Source organism: Mesocricetus auratus, unplaced genomic scaffold (genome assembly GCF_017639785.1).
Source record: "Mesocricetus auratus isolate SY011 unplaced genomic scaffold, BCM_Maur_2.0 Super-Scaffold_100045, whole genome shotgun sequence".
In the NCBI taxonomy this organism is placed as follows: domain Eukaryota; kingdom Metazoa; phylum Chordata; class Mammalia; order Rodentia; family Cricetidae; genus Mesocricetus; species Mesocricetus auratus.
Window position 1 is genome coordinate 8,559,793 of NW_024429222.1, and position 27,450 is coordinate 8,587,242.

The following is a 27,450-nucleotide window of genomic DNA, read 5'->3' on the forward strand; positions in this document are numbered from 1 at the left end:
GCCAAGATTTCAGGGTGGGTCACCAGCACAGCAGTGGGACCAATACTCCAGAACATTCTCCTTTATTACAGACCAGAGTTGAAGACTTCACTGGATTGCAAGCCTGTTTTTCCGAGATGTGCCTTTGTGCTCTGATTCTGGTATCTCTATCAGCCTGCACGGCATTGGGTGAGTTCTTTTAAATAGTAGTCAAAATATTTGCTCCAGGTGGAGGCTGACAGAGATGTGTGTATATCAAAGGTAAGATAGATCTAATTTGGCAGATTTTCACTCTCTCAACCTGGATTCCCTTGTGGAGTAGCCCAGACCAGGGTTCCCTGTGCCTGAACACAGTGAGATTAGGAGAGTGTAGTAACTGTGAATCCCAGGAGCACATGATGGTGCAGAAAGGCAAGGAGTCAACCCATGCCTCACAAAGAGGGACAAGGACATCTCATTTTTCCTATAATCAGGGCAGATTAGACTGATTTTTCTCTGTGTTTCTAAAGTGTATAGTATGGTAGTTGTTGAAAAAAGTGTAAAAAATCAACTGATAAATAAGGACAGATCCCAAATGGAGTGGATTAAGAGAAAAGATATGGTGAGGTCAGTGCACAAGGATCTAATGACCTTTGGAAAGGCATTTATTATTAGGGGTTCTTAAAGGAATGGGTACAGAACTGGGTGTAGGGCAAAGGGGCAGAACCAGGTTCAGTCGGAAAACACAAGAATAGGGAGTCTTTGCAAGTTGCTCTTTAGGATCTCGATTGGACACAGGAGAAGCAGCAAATGTAGGTATAGGATTGGTTTGAATTGCAAGGGAAACTAGGGAACACTGGCTGTTTTGATTGTGTGGGGTAAGGTCAAGGGGATTAAGGCAAGGGAAATGGTCCATGGTATGAGGTCTGGATAAAGGAAGAGGCAGGGGTACTGTCATTGCATTAGATAGATGCTAACGGTGACAGTTCCTAGAGGGTAATGGGATCCTAAAAATGAAAGCAACAGATACACAAATTACATTTACAGTTAATATATGGTATAGCATTGAGTCTCAACATACAGTCCTTAATTTCATCAGCTGAGAATTTAGACTCACAAGAACATATACTCTCCCCAGAGTTATCAAGAAATTCATGATCTGATCTACATCTGGCCCATGAATCTAGCCTCATCTTTTCTTGAGCTTATGTTTCCTGAGTATATGAGATACTGAGAAAGGTCTAGACTGAGTAACAGTAAGAACGGAATATGGAGAAGAATGCTTCTGTGCTGCTGGTTACCCCGGCAATGCTACCCCAATTCCATCTTTTGAAGTTCAAGTTTTCAAACACAGTTAAGTGGGCATATTAACAGTACATATTGAGACTTTGGGGAATATTAAAGGAATTGAAATGTAAATTTGGCATATAGGAGATTTCCAATGTGTGACAATTCCGTACAATTTTAGTGTTATCAACTGTTGATAATATTCTTGTCATCCAGTCTCATTATAACCAAACACACTCTACTCTGGCTGCATCAGGAAAGCTCATAACTGAACTAATCCCCCTAAATACCTAAGTGATTTGTAATCTGACATTCAACAATTTTGTCAATCCTTCCTCTCCTACTGCCCAGGCTTCCATGGTGCATGTCCTCCTGACACTGCTCTGATGGCTGCTCTCACTCTAAGTGGTGTCCATGGTTGATTTTATCTTTGCATCTCTGTCTTCATTTACACCTCGTCTCCTACCATGGAGTCAATGTATCACATTCTGTGTACTTGCACTCAAGTGCATCACTCTACCTGACCTCTAGTATACAGATGACCAAACCCACTGACATTTTCCTTTCTTGTTTGCTTCTGTTTGTCTTACTATTTATGTCAGGCTAGCCTAAACTTGAGGTGATCCTTGGACCTCAGTCTCAGTGAAAAGCATGTCCCCTCACACCTGGCTGGTGGCATCTTTTATCAAGACACTTCTCTCACTGTGTTCATGTCATAAGGGGCCAGCACCACTCACTCACACTTCAGTACACTTTTTACCTTACTTTAGCCCCCATGTCAGGACAGATGACAAGTCTCCATTCCTTATCCATTTCTCCATATTTCTTCAGAGCAGTTTTTTCCTAATTATAAATGGGTCCAGGCCTCACAAAAATTCTTCAAGTTTATGAAAAATATTAACATGCACTGATTCCATCTGTGGGTCTCCTCATGTCTAGGTTCTGGTCACATGATCATAATTAACACAATGAGAAAAGGAGAAAAATGTAGGATTGGCTTCTAATGACATCAGGCATGGCCTCAAGCTTGAAACTTGGATTTCCCCAAAGCGTTTACAGTGTTAATGGTTCTCATCTCTATAAAGCTCATCTGAGACTTTGGATGGGACTACATCCTGATAGCCTAACAATGTTAAAGTAAAAACATACATCATTAGTTAAATGCCATTAAATTAAACCACCATAAATTGGATATATAATGTAAATTTATACTCCAATCTTCAATTGCTTGTATTTACCAATAAATTAGAATTAGAAACAATGAAAATGTATACACTATGGGTTAGCTATGGAAATCATGTGTTATGGGTACCACATTATAAACTACTTTCCCATGAAGACTCCCCAGTGCCATACACTATTTTTCTGTTTGGTGGGGGCTAGAATTTTCTTTTGGGAACATATGTTAAGGACATGTACTTTTCACCCATAGCATCTCTATATAGTGATACTCTGACAACATGACCATTAACCAAATGATGAAACATCAGGATTGTTGATGGTGAGGTGTAGTATCTTGAAGAAGGACCAGGTTGGTCCCGTCAAATCCCACAGAAGATAGAAGCAAGACAGGTGACGAAGTTGTAGGGACATGAGAAAATTTTTCCTGCATTGTAAGAACGGAGCCAATGGTTCAGACAGGGTCAGACATCTAGTCCCTTTTACATTTAGATGGCCCTACACAGAGTTTCCAGGGTATTTTAGAAGATCATTGTGTTCTTGGGACCATAACTGCTACTGGGGCATACTAATCCATGGCATGAAACCTAATGTCATCCTCATCGCTACTTTGTACCTGTTCTCCCTGGATTATCTTACTCTTCCTACAGAATTCTGCCAGCAGTGATATGCTACCCACCCTTCACAGCCATGCTCTGTGCTACTCTGTCTTCCTCATATTTCTTCTTGCTTAGCTATCCCTCAGCCTTTCATCTTTCCTGACTTACCTCAAGTACCAGTTCCCATGTGGTAACACCAATGAGGAAGACTCTTTTCTTCTCTAACTCCCATGGCATCTACCTGGCTCTTCTCATAGGTTGCACACGTTTCATCTCAGCATTTGCTCGGCCATTCTAAGATAAAGGTAACTTCTTGTTTGTTGCCATATCCAACAAGTGTCTCTGCCCAGGATCTTATTGGATAAGAGTCTCCAGAGGCTTATAAGAGGCACACCAAGGTCTTGTTTATCTCGGTCTGTCCTCTTTTTGCGGTGACCTTTTGAGAGATGCTTTCTAGTTCCAATATCCACTCAATTTTCTATTTGTTGCTATCACATAAGGGCATTTTTCTTCTTAGTCCTTTTATGTCAGAAGCAAATGAGACCTATAAAAGTTCAAGGCCATATCTTGAAAGTGTCCCACCTAAAACCCAGATCTGACCTTTTCCTTCTGATGAATTTATGTGTCATCTCTTTGTCTAGCAGGATACCCATCCTCACCACCCGTGGTGGACACCGTTCATGGCAAAGTCCTGGGGAAGTATGTGAGCTTAGAAGGATTCGCACAGCCTGTGGCCGTCTTCCTGGGAGTCCCCTTTGCCAAACCCCCTCTTGGATCCCTGAGGTTTGCTCCACCACAGCCTGCAGAGCCCTGGAACTTCGTGAAGAATGCCACCTCCTACCCTCCTATGTAAGCCACATTTACAGTTAGGAAATCTGTCTCTGGATGCTGCAAGAAGGATTCAAAACAATTCTGTGGTCTACTATACGTTGTTTTGGTGTCTTTCATAGATACTATAGAATCATTTCTGAACCACAATAGCTTCCTGGAGTCCTCTGTTCAGCACATGTGCATTGAGCACCTGTTATGAGCCAAGTATGCTCCAGTATGAAGACACAAACTCAAACTCATAGAATCATTGAGATAAGTTTTAGTACAACTAAGAGACTAGTGCAAGCACAGACATTAGCAAGTAAATAATGCAATGTGTTAGAATATGATAAGCAAGAAGAAAAATACTCCAATATTATCTATGCTAGTGATAACATTGATGAAAATTGTAGGGGACATGAAGAAGGGAATGCCCCTCCTAGATGTATCTGTCTGACCAATAGCAATCTGAACAGTGATTTGTGTGCCCCAAATATCCTCACCAGGTGGTGAAAAGAGCCTCATAACCACCCCCAGAGAAACCAAGACACTCACAAATATCACTTCAGAGGTTATTTCTCCTCTAAGTAAGGGACATGAGGATACCCAAGGTTCCACCTGTGGCTGCCTTCTCTGATGATATCATATCTGTTGTTTTTACCTTCTGATCCCAAATACAATACATGAGTACTGAGAACAACTCAAGAAACATACAGAAGTAAATGTAAGTAAACAAAAATCCATATGCAATATCCCTATCACAAAAGAACTGTTGTTACATCATTAATATTACTTTTCAGTCATTTTCCTGTTGCCTATTTCCCAGACAATGGTTCATACCTCCCCAAAGCCTAGGTTGCTTCCATACTTACAGGTGTCATCAATGCCACTCTACCAGTAAGTATCACAGCCTAATATTTAATAGCAACACAAAATCCAACAAGGAAGTGAAATATAACTACTCAGTCTCTAATTTAGAGTCATGAAATTTTCTTTGGTGTTCTTGATGTTATACATGACGCTATGATCTTACAGCTAATAATTGTACATATTGATGACTGTTTGAGGGTCGGTTCCAAGAAATTTCTGAGGAATGAGTAAGAGTCTTTTGTTAAGTTTCCATCCAGAAATATCTAAGTCTGTCAGCTTTCTCCATAGACATATGAGAACATTCATTCATAGACACCTGCCAGTGCTTGGGCTTATTTAAAGAATAATTTGTGGGCACTGGAAAGAGAATTCAGCAATTAAGAGCAGTTACTGAGCTTGAAAAAGATCAGAACTTAGTTCCCACAACATTAGGTGGCCCACAACTGCCTGTAAATCCAGCTCCAGACCATCCAGTGCACTCTTCTGACCTTGATGGCAGTCTTACACATGTGTATACCCTCACATATACATACACATATGTATAAATAAAAAATAAATAATGTGTGACTCTTGGGGAAACAAGATACAATATAATAGCTGGAACAACAATAAATATAATTTTGTAGAATTTATTTTAATACTAGTAAAGTTGAATTTCCCTTGTTTTGATAATTTGAATTATTACTTTTGAATAAAATTGAATTATTGTTTTTGTTGACATAAAGTCTCAAGAGAACAAGGGTATAGATATACCTTTTCTGGTATAACTTTAACCTCTTGGCAACTTCGTCATCCTGGCACTGAGAGCCTCACTTACACATACTGAGGCCAGTGTGACTTCCATCTGTGTCACATAAGATTGGACAATGTTACTTATAATTTACTTAAATTAAAAGTACTTCACAGACAGGATAATCCTAGCTGTGTGATCTTGGGCAGACTCTCAAACTTCCCTGTCTTTTTTTCTCATCCACAATCTGAGAGTAAAAATAAATGATTTACTGTTTGTACATTAGGAGAATTTAATTCAGTGGTAGACCCAATTGCTACCTTTTCAGCCCTGTAATCTGTTATCACAGAATATTGTAGTGATTGTTGGGATAAGAAGATGAAAAAAAGCCTGATATTCCACCCCCTTAAGCACTCACCTCACATGGACCAGGAAGTTTGGGACCCAGATCAAAGCATGAATTCACTCAAGGTCATCCAGCTCATCAGTGGCTAAGGCAGGATAGAAGGCAGTTCTTGTGTGTTTATCCCTCCTGACCCGCAGCAGGCTGTCATTGGAAGTAACCCTTCTGGTTAACACAAGTCTCCCAAGAGGTAGAGTATGGAGGAGCACAAATATCCTGCAGCCCACTGTACAAAGCACATCAGATGGCAGAGCCCTTTACTGGTAGTGTGGGGCTATCATCTCCCAGAGAAGGGCAGTATATGAACATTTCTGTCCTTTGCCAAGAGTTTCACAAAGGCTCTCTGGAAAGTGGGAGGCATCAAGTTGATCTCCATCTTCAGTGTTGGGAGACTTTTAGAGTCCCAGGTTTCCTACTGGTATTCTTAGATACCCTCTTGCCAATTGTATCTAAGTCTGGTCCAGTGAAAAGAGCTATGGAAAGGTCAAGTTTGCTAGGTGACCTTTTCAGCTTTGTTCTGGGGAAACATCTGCTATTTTTTATCCCCTCCCAGGTGCTCCCAAGATGCAGCACAAGGTAAGACAGTCAATGATCAACTAACAAACAGAAAGGAGAAAATTCATCTCCAGTTTTCTGAAGACTGTCTCTACCTGAATATTTACACCCCTGCTGACTTGAGGAAGAACAGAAACAAGCTGCCAGTAAGTACGGAGCCCAGTGACTCATTCTCTTGAGCTCCAGCATCTAGATCTGTGTGCACCTGGAAGACAACAACAATAGCTGGGTACAGGGCACCGTGGGCAAACCAACTGCAGATTTCTTCTGACCACACCTTTCCTTGTTTCACACTTGTGCAACAACATCAGATTTGCTGCCCACCTGCAATTACGTCCTCATCTTCCATGCTCTCTTATGCTACTGAAAGGAAAAAAGACTACTTTCAGTTTTCAGATATTACATTAGGATCTGACCCCAGAGCATCCAAGACACAATTTACAATGATGTTAGTGCCAGAAAGAATCTTAGAGAAAAACGAACAGCCTACACCTTTCTATTCAGATAGAGAAACTGAGGCTCTGGTAGTGAAGGGAGGGTGAACAGAAGGAAGGATCACAAGACAAGAGCTCAGGTCTTCTGCCTTTACACCTTTGCTCTTAGGCAGGGTCTGGCAAGGGGGATGTGTGCTGCCTTTCTCCCCACGTTACCTGAGACAACCTTTACTGCCAGATGGGAACTCTCATGGCCCATGATAGCAGTGTGGAGGAAGGATTCTGGGGCAATCTCATATCTGCTCCTGACTATCTGTGATTTTATTGTAGCTCCTTCCACTCCCTAGTTGTCTTTGGCATGTGCTGACAGCCTGGTGAGTCAGCATTTCCCATAGAAATTACGAGGCAGAAGCATGGCACACTGCCAGTTATAGACCAGAGTTTTATATTTTTGGTTGTGAGCCTAGCCTTTAATGTCTGAGCCATCTCTCCATCCCTATCCAAGAGTCTTAAGGAGGATTACTACAAAGGAAATGACACTTGAAGTGGAATAAGACAGGGTGTGAGAACCCACACAGTCTCCTTCAGTCCTCTACGATAGAACTCAAAATGAAGGAGGAGACTGTGATCATGAGAATAGTATTTGGTCCTAATAGTGCATAGTTTGCACAAGGAGGTGAGAATAAGTCTCATTCCCACTCATTCATTTGCCTCTACTGTGGACTCAGTGACTACACAGTGAGACTCTGGGTCACAGGAAGTAGGAACATAGACCATTGTGGAAAGCCTTGCCTGCCAGGGCCTTGCCATGTGGCCTGCACTCATATCACAATATCTTGAGCACCTCATTTCCCACCAGCCCTTGAGCTCAGTCTTTACTCAAGATGAATGATTTAGTCTTTCCTTGGACATAATCTATAGAAGGGAAAATAGGATCTCCAGAGGCCTGGAGGTAGGGCACTCCTCACCAATGTCCACAAGGCCTGGACCACAGGGTCTGGTTTTGAATCCTTGGTCTACATTTCATTTGCTGAATGACCAAACCATGGTTTTTACCTTCCCAGCTTCTTCTCCTGAAATAGGAGTTATCTTTGTGAACACTCGATGGTGACTATCTAGCCAGTCCTGGTTCAGTAGCCAGGACAGAAGCAGCAATGCACCAGAAGGAAATGCTTATAGTCTTACTCGTTAATGCCCTAGAGTTACAGGGGTTCCAATTCCTGTTTAGCAGAAGCTTACTGAATTGTGGTCATGAGCCATGGCAGGAGATGGGAGCTCAGTGTGAGACCACTGGGGCCAGGTGGCTGAGTCAGGTCCTATTTCTAGCTTTCATTAGGGCCTATTTTCCTATCTGTCAAGGCATACAATATAAATATCTACATTGTGGTTAGATAATCTACTGTCGCTGAATATTTTGATATATTCATCAGTAATGTTATATACATAAATAACATATAATAAATAAATAACATATATAATGTTATACAACATTGTAACTTTATCCTCTCTCAGTTCTATGACACATGAAGTTTTAAATTCAGGAGTCATGGGTCAGAGGCTTTTGTCTGCTCCCTGGGTCTCAAGTCCACTCACAATCCTTTATGTGTTGTAGATACTCATCTAGTTAAATGACTGAAGACTTCATAGAGGATGTGGATGTGAACAGGGCTTTGAAGGATAGGGGAGAACTTTCATGTGCAGAGGAAACAGAGAGAGAGAGACCATTGGGAAGGCATGACATTGAGGATGTGTGTAGATCTTGAGACAATCCCTCAGGTATATTAGTATTAAGAGAGCTGAAAATAAAATTTGAATACTGCCTGTGGCTAAGTCTCAGACATAAGGATGGTGCAATGGTAAAGAGCATGTGACATCCCTGGCCCTATTGTTTCTCATGATAATTCTTCCTTTTAAAGAAAATATTTATTTTTTTATTTGTTTATTTATTTATTATATGTATAATGTTTGCCTGGATATATTCCTTCAAGCCAGAAGAGAACACCAGATCTCATATTGATGGTTGTGAGCCACCATGTGGCTGCTGGGAATTGAACTCAGGACCTCTGGAAGAGCAGTTAGTGCTCTTAACCACTAGGCAATCTCTCCAGCCCTGATAATGCTTCTTATTTTGAAAAGATATAAACAGACACTGAACAGGGTGGGTCTGTGGGGAAAAGTAGAGAAGGGTGACTATGATGACCTCTAGGGTCTAGCCAGGCAAGATGAGGACAGAGACTACCTTTTGCAACCTGCTCCCACTTCTTGAATTTAAGTGGTGGTCTTCTCGAGCCAGGGTCTGATCAAGGAACCAAACCATAAAACATATAATGAGCTCCTCCTCAATTCTACTTTATGACCAGGATGGTTCATTTCTTTTTGTCCAGGTAATGGTGTGGATCCATGGAGGAGGACTGGTATTGGGTGGGGCATCCACCTATGATGGACTGGCCCTCTCTGCATATGAAAACGTGGTGATGGTGGCCATTCAGTATCGCCTTGGCATCTGGGGATTCTTCAGGTAGGGTTTTGAACCCTCCTACCTGCCTTATTAGATTTGCATTGATTTGTTTTTAAAATGACAACATACTTGAAACTGATTAATGATATAGATACAGATTTATTAGGCACAGAATCTGAGTGCCTAAAGCCACCAAACAACCAGGGCTATTTGAGCAGACTTCAGTGGTGAAAGTCTCCACCTTACCATGCAGTAATGGAGTAAAAGAACTTTAGTCTGTAACATAAAGGACAAAGCACATGGGAAGACAATAAGCTGGGAAGAACAGAGAGACAGGTAACGTTAGTTTTCTTTTTATTGCTGTGATAAAAATATCATAACCAAGAGAAGCTTAGGAAAGAAAGAGTTTATTTGGCTTATACATCCCAGCCATAGCTGATCATTGAGGGAAGTTAGGGAAGAAATTTTTGAAAATAACTAAAACAGAGTCTATGGAGGAATGCCCTTACTGGCTAGCTTTCAAGGTTAACCTATCTTTCTTTTCATACATTGGAGGACAACCCACAATAGGCTGGGACCACTCATCATATGTTATTAATTAAGACAACGCTTCCACCAGCTTGCTGACAGGTTAATGGGATGGAGGCATTTTGTCAATTGTCATTGTCTTTTTTCAGGTAATTTTAGCTGTTTTCAAGTTGACAAAAAAATTATTAGCACACATATACTCACACAGATAAACTCACTGTCTCAAGAAGTAACTTGATCGCCCCGTGCATACAGATCCTAAAAGAATACAGTGGGCCCAATGACCTAATTACCTTTCACTGGGACTCACCTTCCACAAATTCTATCACTGTGTAATGCTGTCATCTGCTTAGGGACCAAGACTCCAGCACATGAACCCTTGTCACATCAATCATATCCAAACCATCGAATCTGCAAAATCAGAAAGACATTAGTGATGTCCTTCATGAGGACATTTGCTAAGTTTCCTCATGATGTTCACAATTCTGTCTTTCTTGGACCATATCACTCTTTATTCCCCAAACACTCGGTTCAAATCCTTCTGAGCTCCCTTTCAGGAAGTTTGCTCCACTCACCAAACTTGTGCTTGCCTTGGGAGACCTACTCTTACATTCCTGTAGGTGTCCTTCAAGTACTCATCCATTTTCGCCTGTGCTGCTCAGCTCACTGCATTCCTCTGTGACAGTATCAGCAACAGTGTTTCCCTTGAATGTTTGACATCTTCTCACAGGAAACTATGGAAGGAGTGGGCTCGTGTTAGGGGTGCTGTGGGCAAGTTTTTTACTACCTATACTGCCAGGCTGTGCTCAAGGCCAACTATGAACTCTACCAGAGCTCACCCCAAGCTCAGGTGACTCACTGCACCAGCCACAGACAATCTCTTCTGGCTTCTTTGAGATGCTCCTGTTCATGGCTGTGACTGGTGGCTCCTTCCTGGTCCTTCCACACTCTCTCTCCTAACACCAAGTGATCCCAGAAGTACTTAACACAGTTCCCTGTTTATAGTCTTCACCTTTCCTTTGAACCCCAAGTGTTCCTCTTTGGATAACACCTCATCTCCATTCTGTTTGTGTGCAGGGTACATCCCACATCACCAGACCTTTGTCACCAAATAATTGTTCCCTACAACAAAATCCTGTTTTTCTTTTCCCAATAAGATCCTCTGCATAGCCGCTGGCTGCTCCAACTTCCTGACTCACCTGAACAAAAGAGCTTTTGGACTCCGCCTTTTCGCTTGGCCCACATCCAGCATCCATTCTCTTTATTTACTAATCAAAACCCTAAGTCTCTGGCCTGTTATAATCCCTTAGTTTATATGAGCCAGTTAATTTACAGTGAGAGTGATCCACATAGTGTGCAGAATGTTCTGGGAGATGACTGAGTCATGTCAGTCCTCTGAACAATGTTCCCATTATTGATAATAACACAGAAACTCTCATCAAGTCTCCCAGTCCGGTTCTACCTGCATTTCACAGCAGCCACCCTCACGCTGTTAGCCCTAGGGATTTTGTACCTGATGCTTCTCCTGCCCTAAATTTCATTCTCTATGTCAGTGGTTCTCAACTTTCCTAACACTGCCACTCTTTAATACAGTTCCTCATGTTGTGGTGATGCCCTGCCCATAAAGTATTTTCATTGCTACTTCTTAACTTCAATTTTGCTACTGTTATGAATCATAATGTAAATATCCGATATGCGACCACCAAAAGGGTTATGAACCACATTTGGAAAATCAAGTTCTAGATGCCAATAAGACCCATATTAAATTTACTTAGATCTATACCAAATGCCACTGTCTCAGTGAGTCCTTCCCTAGTCATGAGACTTCAATACTGCCTCATCCCTCTTTCTTTGTGACTTTTTTCCCAGTGGCATGCTATACCCTTTGAATCTGTTGGTTTGTAGTCTGCAGTGTAAAATGAATGTAGTCAGATTTTGCCTTTAGTGTTCCAGAAGTACAGTTGCATAGATGGATGATGGATACTCAGTACATAGTTGCTGAAAGAAATAGTGAGAGGCATACAAAGATCAATGTAGGCAGATGAAGTCCTTTGTGTCAGGCATTAGAGTATAACCTAGTTCTGGAAGATTCACTGAGGACCCTCAGTCCATCCAAGGACCTGGGAACTTTGCTATTCTATTTGTCTCCCCTTATATTGTCTTGCAGCACAGGGGATGAACACAGCAGGGGGAATTGGGGCCATTTGGACCAGGTGGCTGCACTGCGCTGGGTTCAGGACAACATTGCCAATTTTGGAGGAGACCCAAGCTCTGTGACCATCTTTGGAGAGTCAGCAGGAAGTGAAAGTGTCTCTGTTCTTGTAAGTGTCCCTGGCAATACATGCCTAGTATTGGTGAATTTGCTGATGGAACCTCTTGGAGACCAGTTATCTCCAAAGACCACAGGCATCTTTGCTTTCAGTACAGGAGTTCTGAAAACTATATTGTAGAACATTAGATCGGGAGGAGTTAAGGAAAAATTAACACTTTGGCTTCTATAAAGATTACTCTCCAAATTTGTTTTCCAAAGCCATAAGCATGTCCAGTTACAGCTTGGGACAATAACAATTCTAGTCTTCTCATTTGGTTGATTTTCCCTTTTTAAATATTTGGCATAAAGAACACTACTTCTAATTGTAAATAGAGTTGAATATAAACCACAAACAGGAAGAAATATTTTCTAGGCTCCAAGACAGATCTACATGCTATGACCTCAAGTGGTAAAAGCCAGCATTTAACTCTGAGGTGTTCTTGTGAGCTGTCAATACCCAAGAGGTTGGGCAGCTGACTCTGGAGCAGAGGGATGGATTTTGCTTGGAGAGTTACAAAGAGGACCTGGTAGTAGTGAGATGGGCAAGCCCTAGTAGGGGATGTGGGAAATAAATGCATGGAGATATAAATGTCTTGTTGATGTGGAGAATGGAACTTAGGGAAATTCTAAGAGAAGCTTAGAAATAGAAAATTTGTGTGGCACATAAAAACACTACTAAACCCTGACATATCGATTGCTATTCTCTCTCTCTCTCTCTCTCTCTCTCTCTCTCTCTCTCTCTCTCTCTACCTTCCACCTCTGAATCAATCTATAAATCTACCAACCTATGATCTAGCTGCATCTATTAATCATCTAAAAACCAATGTATGTATTATCTATTTATATCATCTATCTATATCATCTATGCATATATCTATCATCTGTCCATTGATCTATCTATAATCTATCAATTCATCTCTCATCATCTCTTTATTATGTCTCTATCTATTTTCTGATTCCATATAGGCTTAATTATAATCTTTCTTTTGTAGTGAAACTTTGCTTAGTGATGTACTGTGATACACATATCTTCCTAAACATTAAGCGTTCTTCATAACACTATGATTTATAATTGCACACTATTCCACATAAAAACTGAGACATTCCCTTTTTACAAAATATCCTAACATATGGATATTTAATTATTCCCATTGTTTCCACTATAAAAATGCAATATCAAATATCTTCTGTATCTCTGACATTTCACACTTCCTGTCACCCTTCCCTCTTCCCCACTTCCTCTCTTTCACTGTCCTGTTGTTGTCCCATAAGCTATATCCTCAGTCCTTTCATCCTGACCACTTTTCTTAAGGTTTAAGTTCTGAGTAATAAATATTATATCGCAGAATTTGTAACTAGGAATTGCCAAAACTGTCTTTCAGGTAGTTTTGATCATCACTTGTCATATACTTCCTGTTCCACTACCCTGAGGATCTGTGGAGATCTCAGATCCATGGTCTCAGAAGCAGGTCTAGAATGACAAATTCCCCTATTCCCACAGAGCACTGCAGTCCCTAGGTGAATGGCTAAGTTAGGGGAGAGGGCAGAATAAGACTTAAATGGCAATAAGAAATAGAAACCATGAATTTGAGAATTCAACAAGTGGTGGGTATTTGGGAGAGTTTGAGGGAGGAAAGGGAAGGGATAAATTATGCAATATAATCTCAAAAATTATTATAAAAGGGTAAACTGACCATTTATGCATATAAATTCTTTTCTTCTGTCCTCCTTCCCTCCAGGTGTTGTCTCCTCTGGCCAAGAACCTCTTCCACAGAGCCATTTCTGAGAGTGCTGTGGTCTTCACTTCCGGTTTATTCATGGAGGATGTGACATCGCTGACAGAAGTATGTCTCAACCTGGACAACTCCTGTGTCCTTCCGTCTGATTTCCTGAGGCCTGGGTGTGCATGGGGGGGGCTTACTGCTTATGAGATTCAACTCAAGGGATTCCTGAAGTTAGAGTGGCTGAACAGGAAGGGATTTTCTGGTCTCATATAAGTGACATTCTGCTGGTACCTCACCTGTCCTCCTCTGAATCATGTTACTCAGATGCCTTGCAGTTCTGCACACGTTGCATGCTGAGACAGGTTGCATGCCACCTGGATTAGTTCTCATACGCTGGGTGCTGGAAGCTGAAGCCAAATGACCTGAAAGTGAGCAAACAGATCTGAACTAAATAGTGGAATCATGGATCCTGGCTCTTCACTTGTCTCTACATGGCTTCAATTGAGATATTTTTATATTTGTTCATTTTTAAGTTATATGCAAACAATCAGATATGTAAGTGACTCATGGATATCTGATATCACAATTATAATTAAAACTGAAAAAACTTATTCATGGGCCTCAGAAACAACATCAGCTTCTCTAGAGTGTTTTCAGACATGCTTTCCTGTCTTTAGAGATGGGGCTTAGGATAGAACCCACTGTCTACACCAATGGTGGATACTAACGTTGCTTTTGACCTCTGTGTTTGCCTGTTATCTAATGCAGAAAGTTGCTGTTATTGCTGGGTGCAAAACCACCACACCTGCTGTCATTGTTCACTGCCTGCGCCAGAAGACAGAGGATGAGCTCTTGGAGGTCACGAAGAAAATGGTGGGTGTGTAGTCTAGTGAACCTGCTCTCTAGGCTTCATTCAGTCTTCTGTCATCTGACTCTAAAGTACTGCATGCAGGGGGTTTTTATTCATATTTATTTGGTAATGTTCTTCTATTGGGGGCAGTATCAATCAATGACGCCAAATATTATTTTTGTGCTTTCTTATTTAAAATAGTTTTAGTTTTGTAAATTAAATGCAATTACATCATTTCTGCATTTCCTTCTTCATGCCCATCTTGCTTTCTCTCAAATTCTTGACCTCTCTTCTTTAATTGAAGATACGTGTCTGTGTGCGTGTGCACGCGCGCGCTAGATATGAGCTTCTAGGAGTCATTTTTCTGTTGTGAGAGTCATTTCTTTGAGGCCTTGAACTGGAAAAGGGATGGGTTTTAACAGAATGTTTACAAAACTTTTATCTTCGATGTGGCTGGGTCTGTGTACTTAGGAAATATCCCCGAGGAACCAAATCTAAGCTTTCCATTCCGTGGCTTCCCTCTGCAGCACCCCTGTCTCCTGGGAAGATAAAAGTTAGCAGCACCCTGCACTTACACCCTGTCTGCTTAGAAACTGTCTAGTACAACATTTGAGCAATAGTTTTTGTTTAAACTTTGTTGAATGGAAACTGTTATGAATTCATTTCAAAGGATTAACCATTTCAGGAATATGGTGCAACCATCTGATATCCAGACATCTGTATTTATGAAATGAAAACAGGGGTGTGGGAAAGAATGGGAGGCTCATCCCATCCTGCTAGTTCATACACTCAGATCAAACTCCCCTTGGTGCTGCCACACCCTCTCCGTATTGTTGCCAAGAAGAAACTGGAAGGGGCATGATTGTAGGAGGATGCAGGTACAGGCAAGCAGACATTCTCTCCAGAGCTCCAGTGATCCTGACTCTGGGTCACTCTCTGCTACTTCCTCTCCCTCACCATGCTCCACCCTGTATCATGCAGAGAGGACCCCATGTGGGATTCTGTTACATCAGTCAATGAGGAACTAAGAGCCCAGCCCAAATGATGAGATTTTATACCAGTAAGGCTGACCACATAAATGTGTCTTTGTTTCCACAGAAACTCCTTAAATTTGATTTACAAGGAGATACCAAAGAGGTAAGGATGCTTTACCTTTTGCAGCTATGCAGTGTTAGTCTTAAATTAACTACAGTTGGTAGGATTCCCCTTGGTGAAATCATGCTAATTTCTTGTGTGTACTGTTGATGCCTGGAGGAGCAAAGTCACTAGATAGTTAGCACAATCAAGGAAACCAGAGGCTTGGCTGGCCCTGCTGCCCTGACTGCCAGTTCTGTGCTCCAAGTCAGCCATTCTTTTCCTTTCCTTATTTGCACTTCTTGCTCAATAACTGGTCCTGTGAGAAGAGATGACACCAGAACTTTCCACTATCAGAAGGAGGAGATTACTAGCCAAGAGTCTTGGGAGCCATGGTTGAGCACAAACCTCTCAGGGTGACACAGCTCAGGAGGTTTGTAGCCTGAGATTTCAATCCTGAAGCTACCACATTGCATCTTATACCATGGAAACTCCAGCAGGGCCCTCCATCTTGTTCCTCCTGTCCGTGCACCTACCTCCCAGCCATGCAGTCTGGGAATCAGTTATGCAGCCTCCTACACCTCTGCCTACTCACTCCCCCTGATGATCCTATCGCTTCCCTTAAATGTCTGTGAGGCCAGAATGAAAGTCTTTTAGCCAGCTGGCAAAATTTAAGGCAGTGTTTATTAAGTGGCAAGATATGATTTTGAGCTGGTATACAACAGTAAAACAAAAAATATCTATCGCTCTTGAGGAATTCCATCCTGGAGAAAAAATATTGATCTATGTTTTGGGTCTTAGATATGGTTAAGATAAAAGAGAAAGTCAGTTTTGATGAAACAGCATCCAAAAGAGGGGGAGGATATTTGCCTATTTGAGGATGACATCATTCTGGGAAGTGATCATGTGGTACCTACATTTTGTGATAAAACTTTGGAAAAGGTAAGGGACCATCTAAACTTGTGGATGTATATGTTTAAACTTCATTCGAAGATAATGAATTTGAAAACTTCACAGCATAGAGCATGAATGTGAAGCTGAAGAAAAGTTAAACCTTGTTATGTGGGTGAGGAGAGAAATAATGAGTCCTGTCCATTTGTGTTTCACTAAATACTATGTCAACTAATTCTTTTTAAAAATCTATGCAATATAGTGTTTCTTTAACTAGGATTTCACATATAATACAAGGGTACTGCCATTGTGGTGAAGGCTCATGTATTCTGCCTTTCCCTTGAAGCAATGGATTAGGATCACTAATTCAACATTTATGACAACCTTTCAGATCTAAGGTATACTGAGGAATACATAACTATAATAGTATAAGGAATACTGAGGGTTAATTTTATCTGATGTGCTGCAATTGAAACATATCATACATGACACATGTTTAATTTAAGATAAGCCTTTCCCTTCTCCTTCTTTGGCACAGTTATCTTGCTATAGACAGATGGCTCTAATCAGGCCTTTGTGACTCTAGAACTTTACCTCCCTTCTAAGGACCCTGAGTTTCTGTAGGCACCATCCACAGTCATGGGATCTATGTTCCAGCTGCAGTCATGGGATCTATGTTCCAGCTGCTGTCGTGGGATCTATGTCACTGCTGCAGTCATGGGATCTATGCTCCAGCTGCTGTCATGGGGTCTATGTTCCAGCTGCAGTCATGGGGTCTGTGTCCCAGCTGCAGTCATGGGGTCTATGTCCCAGCTGCAGTCATGGGGTCCATGTTCCAGCTGCAGTCATGAGGGTCTATGTCCCAGCTGTCCCCTTGGATAGGGAGAGCAGGAGATGCTGGTGATCTCTGACACTGTTCTGCTCTTTTTCCCCAGCTCTATCCCTTCCTACCTACTGTGATTGATGGAGTAGTGCTGCCCAAGGCCCCAGAAAAGATTCTGGCTGAGAAGAATTTCAACACTGTGCCCTACTTAGTGGGGATCAACAAGCAAGAGTTTGGCTGGACCCTGCCAACTGTGAGCATAAACAAAACTGTTTGACAGGTGCCCTTCCCCCTACCAATTACTCATCCAACTGTGCACCCATAAGCTCTTTGTTGGAGCCTTGCTTGGTATCTTGGGCAGCTGTCCCTATTGTTATGAGTGGATTCTTCCATGGAAAAATTGTTTGACATCACCTATCGCCTGTTACCTAAGAAATGCTGCCTGGGAAAATGTCATTAATTTTCTTTAGTGAATTCTGGAATTCCCAGGCTTCTGGGTCCTGTGGAGACAATAATTATGCAGATAAAATAACCAAAAAAATCAGGGAAGAGGTGAGTGTTCAGGAGCATCAGGCTGGGGCATAGAAAGACACACTTGTACTTGACCCCTCAAGTCACATGGATCCCATGGGTGTTCTGAATGCCTCAAGAACAGTATTAAGAAAGGTGATCTGACTGATTTGTTTCTCATAGGTAAGAAAATGGTTTCTTTAGTGATTACAGAACTCATCAACAGTAGTTAATACAAGGCAGGTTTTACCCAGTAATATAATTAACAGGGAGAGAAAGATTAAACATTACCTGGAGTTAAATCCCTGATACTAAGGGTGGGGATGTTATCTGTATTATGAGACATAATTGGCACTTTCTATAGTGACTTATATAAGAGAGATGCTAGGGGCCAGTCTTCCCATTAGTGGGTTGTCCATGCAGAAGTGTAATTTTTGCTTGAAAGCATTGTGCTTTTTCAGGCAAGCATAGTAGGGGCTCATAATGTCTTAAGTTGCTGAAACAATGCTAGAATCTGGGCTCTAAGAGTAGAATTCTTGATAGGGTCAGTACATGCTGAGAGTATTGCAACTCTCACTGGTGACTTCAGATGCCATCAAACAACCCAGCCATAAATGTTGGAATGATGACTTCCTCGGTCAGCAGGGTCTGTAAGGACCCAGCCTTTTCCTCTATCATTGGGCTCTCTGCTTCTATTTTACCATTGTCTAAATGTTCTTCCAGTGCCTAGGGTAACATAGTTCCTCTAGCCTGATAAATAAGTATGTAAGTATCTTCATCCCATCCCTTCATTTTCTATATAAAAATCCATTAATTTTGTTGATTTTGTTAAATTCATGGGAGACCCATACCTAGGAATGAGGAGTTAGAGTCTTCAATGCACAGTAGGCAGGATGGTTTTCATGGTTGTTTTTTCTTGTTCATTTCTGAGCATTCACAATTACTGAACTATTTTTTAAACAGCTAATGGAATTTCTACCAACTGATGTAAAACTGGACAAGGAGATGGCCACATCACTCCTGAAGAAGACCTCGAGTTTCTTCGTAAGCATCTTATGATCCATGGTACCTGGCTGAGGGATTGGCCGAAATTGCAAACATTTCTTTTGCTATTTCTTTCTCATACATTACACCCTGACTACAGTTTCCCTTCCCTCCACTCCTCCAGAAACCCCAATCATATCCACTCCTCCTCCAATTCCCTTCAGAAAAAGATCAGGGGTTGGCCTTCACAGGGTTATCAAGCAAACATGGCATAACAAATTAGAACAAGACTAGGTACAAACCCTCATATTAAGGCTGGACAATGCAACACAGTAGGAGGAAAAGGATCCCAAGAGCAGACAAATGAGACACCCTCACTCCCACTGTTAGGAGTCCCACAGGAGCCTCAAGCTAAACAATCATCATGTATAAGCAAAAGACCTAGCTCAGACTCATACATGGTCCATGATTCTCTCTCCAGTCTCACCAGAGAAAGATTGAGACTCATTCAGACTCTATACACATGTTTTCCAGCTATCACCTCAAGAGGAATTTATATAGGGCACAGAAAACTCACAATCGTTGAGTCTTTCTCAATTGACTGTAAAAGCCAAGTTACCCAGTTGGGGGTGGTCCCTTTGTTCATTCATTTCAGGATATACCGGAGGATGGGATTCCAGCTGCCATTGAGAAGTATTCAATAGACACAGATGACCCAGTCAGAAATAGAGCCCAGTTCCTAGAGTTGATTGCGGATGTGATGTTTGGTGTGCCATCTGTGATTGTGTCTCGTGGTCACAGAGGTGAGTCCAACAGGTGACTGACCAGCTTTGGTCTCTAACCTTCTGACCCACTTGGACAGACAGATGTGGAAGGTCTTGTGGGTGAGGTCTCAAAGTTTAGTGCAGGAAGAGTTCTATTCTGTTTAGTTCCTGGCAGTGGCAGGTTCTACAGGCAGGATGCAAATGTAAGCAGTTAATGTTTGAATTGATCCCAGAAAACATCATTGTGGGAGATGAAGAGAGGCACAGGATGGAGGTAGCGGCCAGTTAATGATGCACAGCTAAACACATGCCCATTGTGGACAGTTGGAGCTGGAAACTCTGAGAATAATCAGATGAGTGGTCTTGGGGTTATTGCGTCTGAGCAAGAGGGGAGGATTTTTATCCACCACTGCTCATCTGTCATTGGTGTGCTTTGCCTGATGAACATGGGAAAAACAATTTATAGTGACCAGAGAAAACCTGGTACACTAGTTACCAGTACTGGAAGTAGAAGTCAGGTTTCTTTGCCCAGACAAGATGGCTGCCATAAATATTGTGAGAGAAGATAGACTTATTTGGGTCAGGGATGCAGTATGTGGTGGGTTGACTCAACTGTTCCTGAGGTAACATTCATCATTTGGGGAGCACAGTTAAGCAAATATGCTCACTTCATGTCATACAAAGAGAAATGTGCAGGAAGAGGTCAGGAAATGTATCTCCCTTACTGGCAGGATTTATTCTTAATATGAGGAAACATTATTTGACTTTCATTTCTTGATTTCCTCTGCTGTAATTTTACTGTATTTACTTAGTGTTTGTAAGTATTTGGGGAGTCTATATGATTTCTATCAGTAGATATATAATGTCCATGAATATTGCTGCATGTCTGACTTTCCTATTTAGATGTCTTCTTTTTCCTTTGACAAATAGTTCAGGCAAACACTTCCAAGACTATACTTATTCAAAGCAGTGTGAGAGGTAATTTTATTCTTGTTCCAAGTTTTAGGGGAAAATAGTTTCTCTGTTGTAGACAATGTTGATGTTGTCCTTTATTATTTCAAAAACACTCTATCTCACACCAGGTGGTGGTGAGGAACACCTTTAATTCAAGCACTCGGGGAGGCAGAGCCAGGCAGATCTTTGTGAGTTCAAGGCCAGTCTGACCTACAGAGTGATTTCCAGGACAGACAGAGCTACACAGAGAAACCTTGTCTCAAACACACACACACACACACACACACACACACACACACACACACACACACACAATCTATCTCTTATTTGGTCAACTTTTTAATTGTAACAGTTGAATTTTATCAAATACCTTTTCTGTATATAATAAGGTGACTATTTTGTTCCTCTACCTGTAACATGATATAGCATGTTGTCAAGGGATATGATCTACAAGTCTAAGTCCTGTTTGACCATGGTAAATTGTCTGCCCAATATGTCATTGGATTGGTTTGCTGGTGCTTTTTTGAGTATTTTTCGGTGTTCATTAAGGCCTTGATGTAGTTTTCTTTTCTTGTAGTGCCTCATCTTATTTTCATATCTGTGTGATTGTCCTCATGGGAGGAAAAACTGGAGATGGTCCATTTGCCTTTGGGGAAATTGGCAATAATTTGAGATATATAGTCCCCAGTTCTTTAAATATTAGTTGTGATTCTTCAGGGAAATCATCACATTTCTTGGATGAAAACTTTAACCAATATCTCAATTCACTTACTATTGACCTTCAGATTGTCTGTTTCTTTATAGTTCAGCTTTGGTAGAATTAATTGGAGAAATAGTTCATGTTCTTCTTCCAGGTGGCCACTCTGTGCTGATATTGGCTCTTATGAGCCTTTGAATTCTGGTGGCTTCTTCTATACGATCTTTCATTTATGATTTTATCTATTTTATTCTGTATTGATTTTTGCCTGGTGATTTAGCTAAATTTTGCTGATATTCTTTATTCTCAAAAACCTTTTACACCTTTATACTCTCTCTCTCTCTCTGTGTGTGTGTGTGTGCGTGCGTGCGTGCGTGCGTGCGTGTGTGTGTGTGTGTGTGTGTGTGTGTGTGTGTGTGTGTGTGTGAACCTTCATCTTTATCTCTGACTATTTGACTCAGTTCCTAACCAGTCTTGGGCTGTGTTCCAGCCCTCACATGTTTCTCTTCTTTTACTCTCTTCTCTAGCTTTAGGCCTGGTTTGTTCTCCACATACTTTATGTCGTTTATATCAGAAATCAGATCATTTATCAAGGACAGTTTATTTTAGCCACAGAGTATTTGTTTTAGTTTTGTTGTTAGCACTATTTTTGTCTTTTAAATTTAGGACTTGGAATCCACTTGCCACATGTATGATCACTACAGCTCTAGAGTGTCCTAAATTCCATTTATGTCTTTGACGTTAGTGTTAGCAGGTCTCTAGTTGTTTATTAGTATCTCTTTACTTCACCTTGAAAACTCCTCTAATTTCTGGAAGACATGTCTTCTCATGCTCAATTCCATATGTTTTTATTTGTTTATTTCCCTTATTTCTGAATGGCAGCTTTATACATTGTGGTTTCCTGAGACTGGGAAGACAGATTGCTTCCTGTCTGCTTATATTTAAATTTTAATAAATTCTACCACAGAGATACTGCTATACCCATGTTCATTATCATTCTATTCACAATGGTGAAGAAGTAGAACCAGCCTAGAAGTTCACAAATGGATGAAGGAGCTGTGGTATATACAAAGTGGAATTTTATAAAGAAAATAGTTATGATTTTTGCAAGAAAGTGAATAGAACTGCAAATCATCCTGTTTAAGTAAAATAAACTTGATTTGGGATAATAAATAAATATGGTGTGTATCCCCTCACCTGAGGAGTCTAGATTCAAATTTGTATGTATATGGGCATGGAGTAGAGAAAGTAGAAAACAGTAAGAAAACAGATCTTCAGGGAGAGGGAAGATGGATAAAGACAATAGTATACATATTATAATGAAACCCATTACTTTTTATGCTACTTTCAAATAGTAATTAAAAACATTAAATAGCATTTTTAGGCAAGCAATTAGATTTTCTTCACACTCCTGGAATAGAGTGAGCAAACATGTGGAAATGCTCACTCTAGTATGTATAGAAGATGCTTAGTAGGTTGTAGATCTTGGAATGAATGTGCACCAGAGCATTACCATGAACACCTATCTGGGTTTTTTGGGGGGTGCATCTTATTCACTATTTTTAAAGTCCATGAATGCCTGACTGAAGTACCACCTCCACCTTCCTTTCCTGAACAGCCAAAGCACATCCAGGTGATGCATTGGTAGAGTTCCTCTGCTTTGCCGACCACCAGGGGTTCCTTCACATGTAGAGCAATTTTTGCCATCCAAGTACATTCCTGATAACATGAACTCTCTTCCCAGATGCTGGAGCCCCCACCTACATGTATGAATTTCAATATCACCCAAGCTTCTCATCAGAAATGATACCCAAGACAGTGATTGGAGACCATGGAGATGAAGTCTACTCTGTCTTCGGTGCCCCAATTTTAAGAGGTAATGTTACTTTGTTGTCTATGAGTCTAATATTTATTTCCCCAACTCAGTGTAACAGGAATGAGCTAGCCTGTCGGATGCCCAGCCCTTCTCCAACTCTAGCACACACCAGGAAAGGTATATGCTCATGGGCAGCCAACAATGCTTTCCATCAGGATGCTGACCACTAATAAAACTAAGAGAAATGTATCACCCAAGTTCCCCTGCCTGAAGATAAGAACTGCACTGCTTGATTTCCCACCCAAAATGACATATCATAATGTGAGTTAAGAAGAGGTCAAGTTGTTGCTGACTGTCAACAAGATGTAATTTGTATCCATCTGTCTGTATACATATCTGTTTATCTAAAAGTTGTATTTTTACTTACTTTATAGATAATAGTATAATGTTTTTAAAACCTTTGATGAACATCTTTAATACCTTAATTCTCAGCAAGTTATGTTTTTTGGCCCATTTCAATGGCTGCTGATAACACACTCTGAGCATTTCCCAATTAGGTATGTTTTAGGATATATGCAATTCTAATATTTTTGCAAACAGTGAATATATGGTTTTGAAGAGGAGCTTGAGAAAGGACACATGTACCAGAAATACTTTCCTATAAGGACATCACTGAACTGCAGCATCCTTATCCAGAGTAGGGAAGAACTGGACGCTGGGTGCGGAAAACAAAATCAGACAGCTAGGAATGAACTGCATGACTTGCAGAGTCCTGGATCATTCATTCTCAAACTAAAAGTACACACCAGATAGCTATGAACTTCTTATAATGAATAATTGCATACAGAAATTTTTAGTTATAATCCATATTCTGTATTCATAACAAGCTATTGCTGGTTCATGAAATGCATATTAAGTTTATATATATATATATTTATATATATTCTTATTTCCTACAGATGGTGCCTCAGCCGAGGAGGTCAACCTCAGCAAGATGGTGATGAAATTCTGGGCCAACTTTGCTAGGAATGGGTGAGAATAGTACAAAACATTGCCAAGGCATTGGGTGAGGTGGGACCATGGGGAAGGGGTGGATTTTAGCTATAAGTGATCAAATCCCACCCTGTGATCACAGGGCTCTGACAATTGTGTGCTCCAATTTCTTGTTGTGCACAAGCCTTTGGCGAAGATACACTAGGAATCACTGTAAGTGTCATATGAATGTGGGACCACACAGCAACTCTAAGAAATTATGTTTGATTCTGTCCTCAGGAACCCCAATGGGAAGGGGCTGCCCTATTGGCCAGAGTATGACCAGAAGGAAGGCTATCTGCAGATTGGTGTCACCAGCCAGCAAGCCCAGAGACTGAAAGATAAGGAAGTGACTTTCTGGACTAAGCTCAGGGCCAAAAGCCACCCCAGACAGTGCACACATGCTGAGCTATGAATAGGAAGCTCTTCCAGCCTCAGGAGACCATCAAAGTCAAGATAAAGCTACTCCATAGAAGATGTTTCATGGCCAAAGATGAGTCCTTGAGAAGACCGAAGAATTTTGTTATGGGAATGGGCAGGGGACAGGGAGGGTAATGGTTATATACCTGTGGCCTCAATTTGGAGAATAAATGTTCATTTTAATATCAACTCAGTGTCTGCATCTCCACTTACCTTAGACTGAGAAAGACAAATAGAGATTATCATAGGAAGTGCCTCCATGTAGAGCTGTGACTTGTCAAGTGCTTACCTGCAAATTTGGGAGGAAATATTTTTCAAGCAGAATACAATGTGAGCTTTGACTCATCTTCCTCCTCCAGCTGGGAGATAGCATCAAACACGGGAGGAGGACACATGAGAGTTTACTAAAGTGTTAAGCAACTCTCCATTAACCAGCCCTCACAGAAACATGCTAGAACAGTGACAACCCCTGGGAGGTGTAGAGGAGATGCCTCAAAGTCCAGTTTGCTGACTGTATTTCCTTCCTGTGTGTGTAGGATTGCTCTCAGGATCCTCAGTGCTGTCATAGTTGTCATGATTTAAGTTTATGCTTGTCGTGGAAAGTTTTTGGGTCTCCATCAATTTTTAGAGATAATTTGGCAAATGTAGGTAGAAATTGTTTGCTTCAGGGCTTAAATTATACCATGTTATGCTTTTTATTTTATTTATTCATTTATTCATTTTTATTTATTTTTTGTTTCCAGAGTGTCTGTCAAGAGGGTGCTATAATTTTGATGAGTTTGTCTTTGTAAGTAAGCAGACACTTTTCTCTTGTAAGTTTCTAGTGTTTTTCCTATGTCCTGAAGTCTTTTAGTCTTTTGAGATTATAATCATTTCCCCCTTTCCATTCCTCCCTCCAACTCCTCCCATGTATGCTTCCTTTATGTCTTTCAAATTCTTGGCCTCTGTTTCATTAATTTTTGTTATATACATATACACACATGCATATACCTAAATGCATAAATGTATAATGTTACTCATATGTTTTCAGGGCTGACCATTTACTTGGTCTGGATAGCTCTTTAACAGTCTGGTTCATATACATAAATGGAATAAAGAAGCAAACCACACCAGGCTTCCCCTGACTGCAGTAGACCTCCTAACAGAAAATGGGTTTCTCTATTCGACAGTTCCAGGGCTGCTGGTCCTAAGACATTGTAGAACTACACATGTTGACATGTTATTTTCTCTCATGTGTGAAATCTAGTTTCATGTGTTTGCTCATGCCTGTGTGTGTATGTGCATGAGTATGTGTTCATATGTGTGTTTGTGTATGTTTATGTGTGTGTTTGTGTATGTTTGTGTGTGTGTGTGTGAGTGAGAGAGAGAGAGAGAGAGAGAGAGAGAGAGAGAGAGAGAGAGATGACAGTAACAGTAGAGATGGGACTATAATGAATAAGGAAGAGATCCTTAGAAAAATGAGATAATAGAACATCCTGTGGCCTGGAATGACCCAAGGCTTTCTCTTACTCCTTGATATATGGAGAAGAAGCACAGTTTTTTTACTAGCTGGTTTTGTGTGTCAAATGACCAAGCTTGAGTCATCAGAAAGGAAGGAGGCCTAGTTGAAGAAATTCCTCCATGACATCACGCTATAAGGCATTTTTTAAATTAGTGATCAATGGTGGAGGGCCCAGCCCATTGTGGGTGGTGCTATCCCTGGGTTGGTGGTCCTGGGTTCTAAAAGAAAGCAGTCTTAGCAAACCACAGGAAACCAGTCAGTAACTAGCACCCCTTCATGGCCTCTGCATCAGCTCTTGCTTTCAGGTTCCAAGCCTGCTTGAGTTTCTGTCCTGACTTCCCCAGTGATTGACTTATGATTGGGAAGTGTAAGCCAAATAGACCCTTTCCTTCCCAACTTGCTTGTTGGTCATAGTGTTTGTTGCAGTAAGAGAAACCAGTGGCATGTTTGGCAGAGCCAGTAATAGCCTGAATCCAGGCCCCAAGGAGCTTTTCCCTGAGGTTGTCATGTAGGAGAATGAATGCCGTTACTTATCTAAAACCAGGAACATGCTTAACAGAGCCAGTAATATTCTGGAGTCAGGCCCTTGGGGGAGCTGTAACTTCTGATCCTGGGAATTCAGCGCTTCCCACTACACAGGGCTATAATTATTAGTCCCAAAGCTTCTGTGTGCTTGGTCTACAAAGCTCTTGAGACACCACTGTGTTCCTCTTATGCAACATTGCTTGATTAACTTCCAATTAACGTCTTCCCATTTTATGATAGTTTCCACTGACTCTATTCCATTCCTCCCTTGGAAATAGTACATAAGATGCTTTACTTCTTAATATACTTGTTTGGCATAAGCTATAGCTTATGTAAGACATCTTGAGTCTACCATTTTTAATGTCCTTAACTCTGACCAATCCCCACTTTCCTCCTCAGAACCCTGTCACTCAAGAGTGACCTGATGGTCCAGCTCAGGAACCTACGTGACATGAAAGCACGGGGTGAACTAGCTGGGAGGATCATGAGGACGTGCAAGACGGAATGTGAAGACAGAGTGGGAAAGGGTGAAAAAGAAAAATGTATAATGACATATTTATGAAAATGCCAGATGAAATCTGCTTTCTACAAATGAGTTTTAAGAAGATATTGTAGACCCTTGGGCAGAACAGAAGCCTCAGCCAATAGCTAAATTAGGAAGCAATGCCACTTATGTCACCTTCATTACATATTAGCAGAGGGGAAGAGTCCAGCCTCTCACCTGAAAAGACTAAGCTTACAGGCATGTGGGGGCTAGGCCTGC

At 41.1% G+C, this 27,450-nt stretch overlaps 1 protein-coding gene across 2 annotated transcripts; it reads left to right on the forward strand.

Annotated features, from left to right (window-relative positions):
• Nucleotides 1-24,850, forward strand: LOC101825337 (carboxylesterase 1E). Of its 2 annotated transcripts, none has more exons than XM_040735303.1 (14): nucleotides 1-168; nucleotides 3,665-3,872; nucleotides 6,390-6,537; nucleotides 9,210-9,343; nucleotides 11,979-12,132; nucleotides 13,862-13,966; nucleotides 14,615-14,719; nucleotides 15,795-15,833; nucleotides 17,597-17,737; nucleotides 18,958-19,038; nucleotides 19,634-19,781; nucleotides 23,138-23,269; nucleotides 24,169-24,241; nucleotides 24,482-24,850. In XM_040735303.1, the coding sequence occupies exons 1-14, from the start codon at nucleotides 117-119 to the stop codon at nucleotides 24,654-24,656; spliced, it is 1,695 nt and encodes a 564-aa protein (XP_040591237.1). In that variant the 5' UTR covers nucleotides 1-116; the 3' UTR covers nucleotides 24,657-24,850. The 2 variants fall into 2 exon arrangements, with proteins under 2 accessions (XP_040591237.1, XP_040591238.1); XM_040735304.1 differs by having other exon boundaries at nucleotides 3,668-3,872.
• Nucleotides 24,851-27,450: the final 2,600 nt, after the last annotated feature.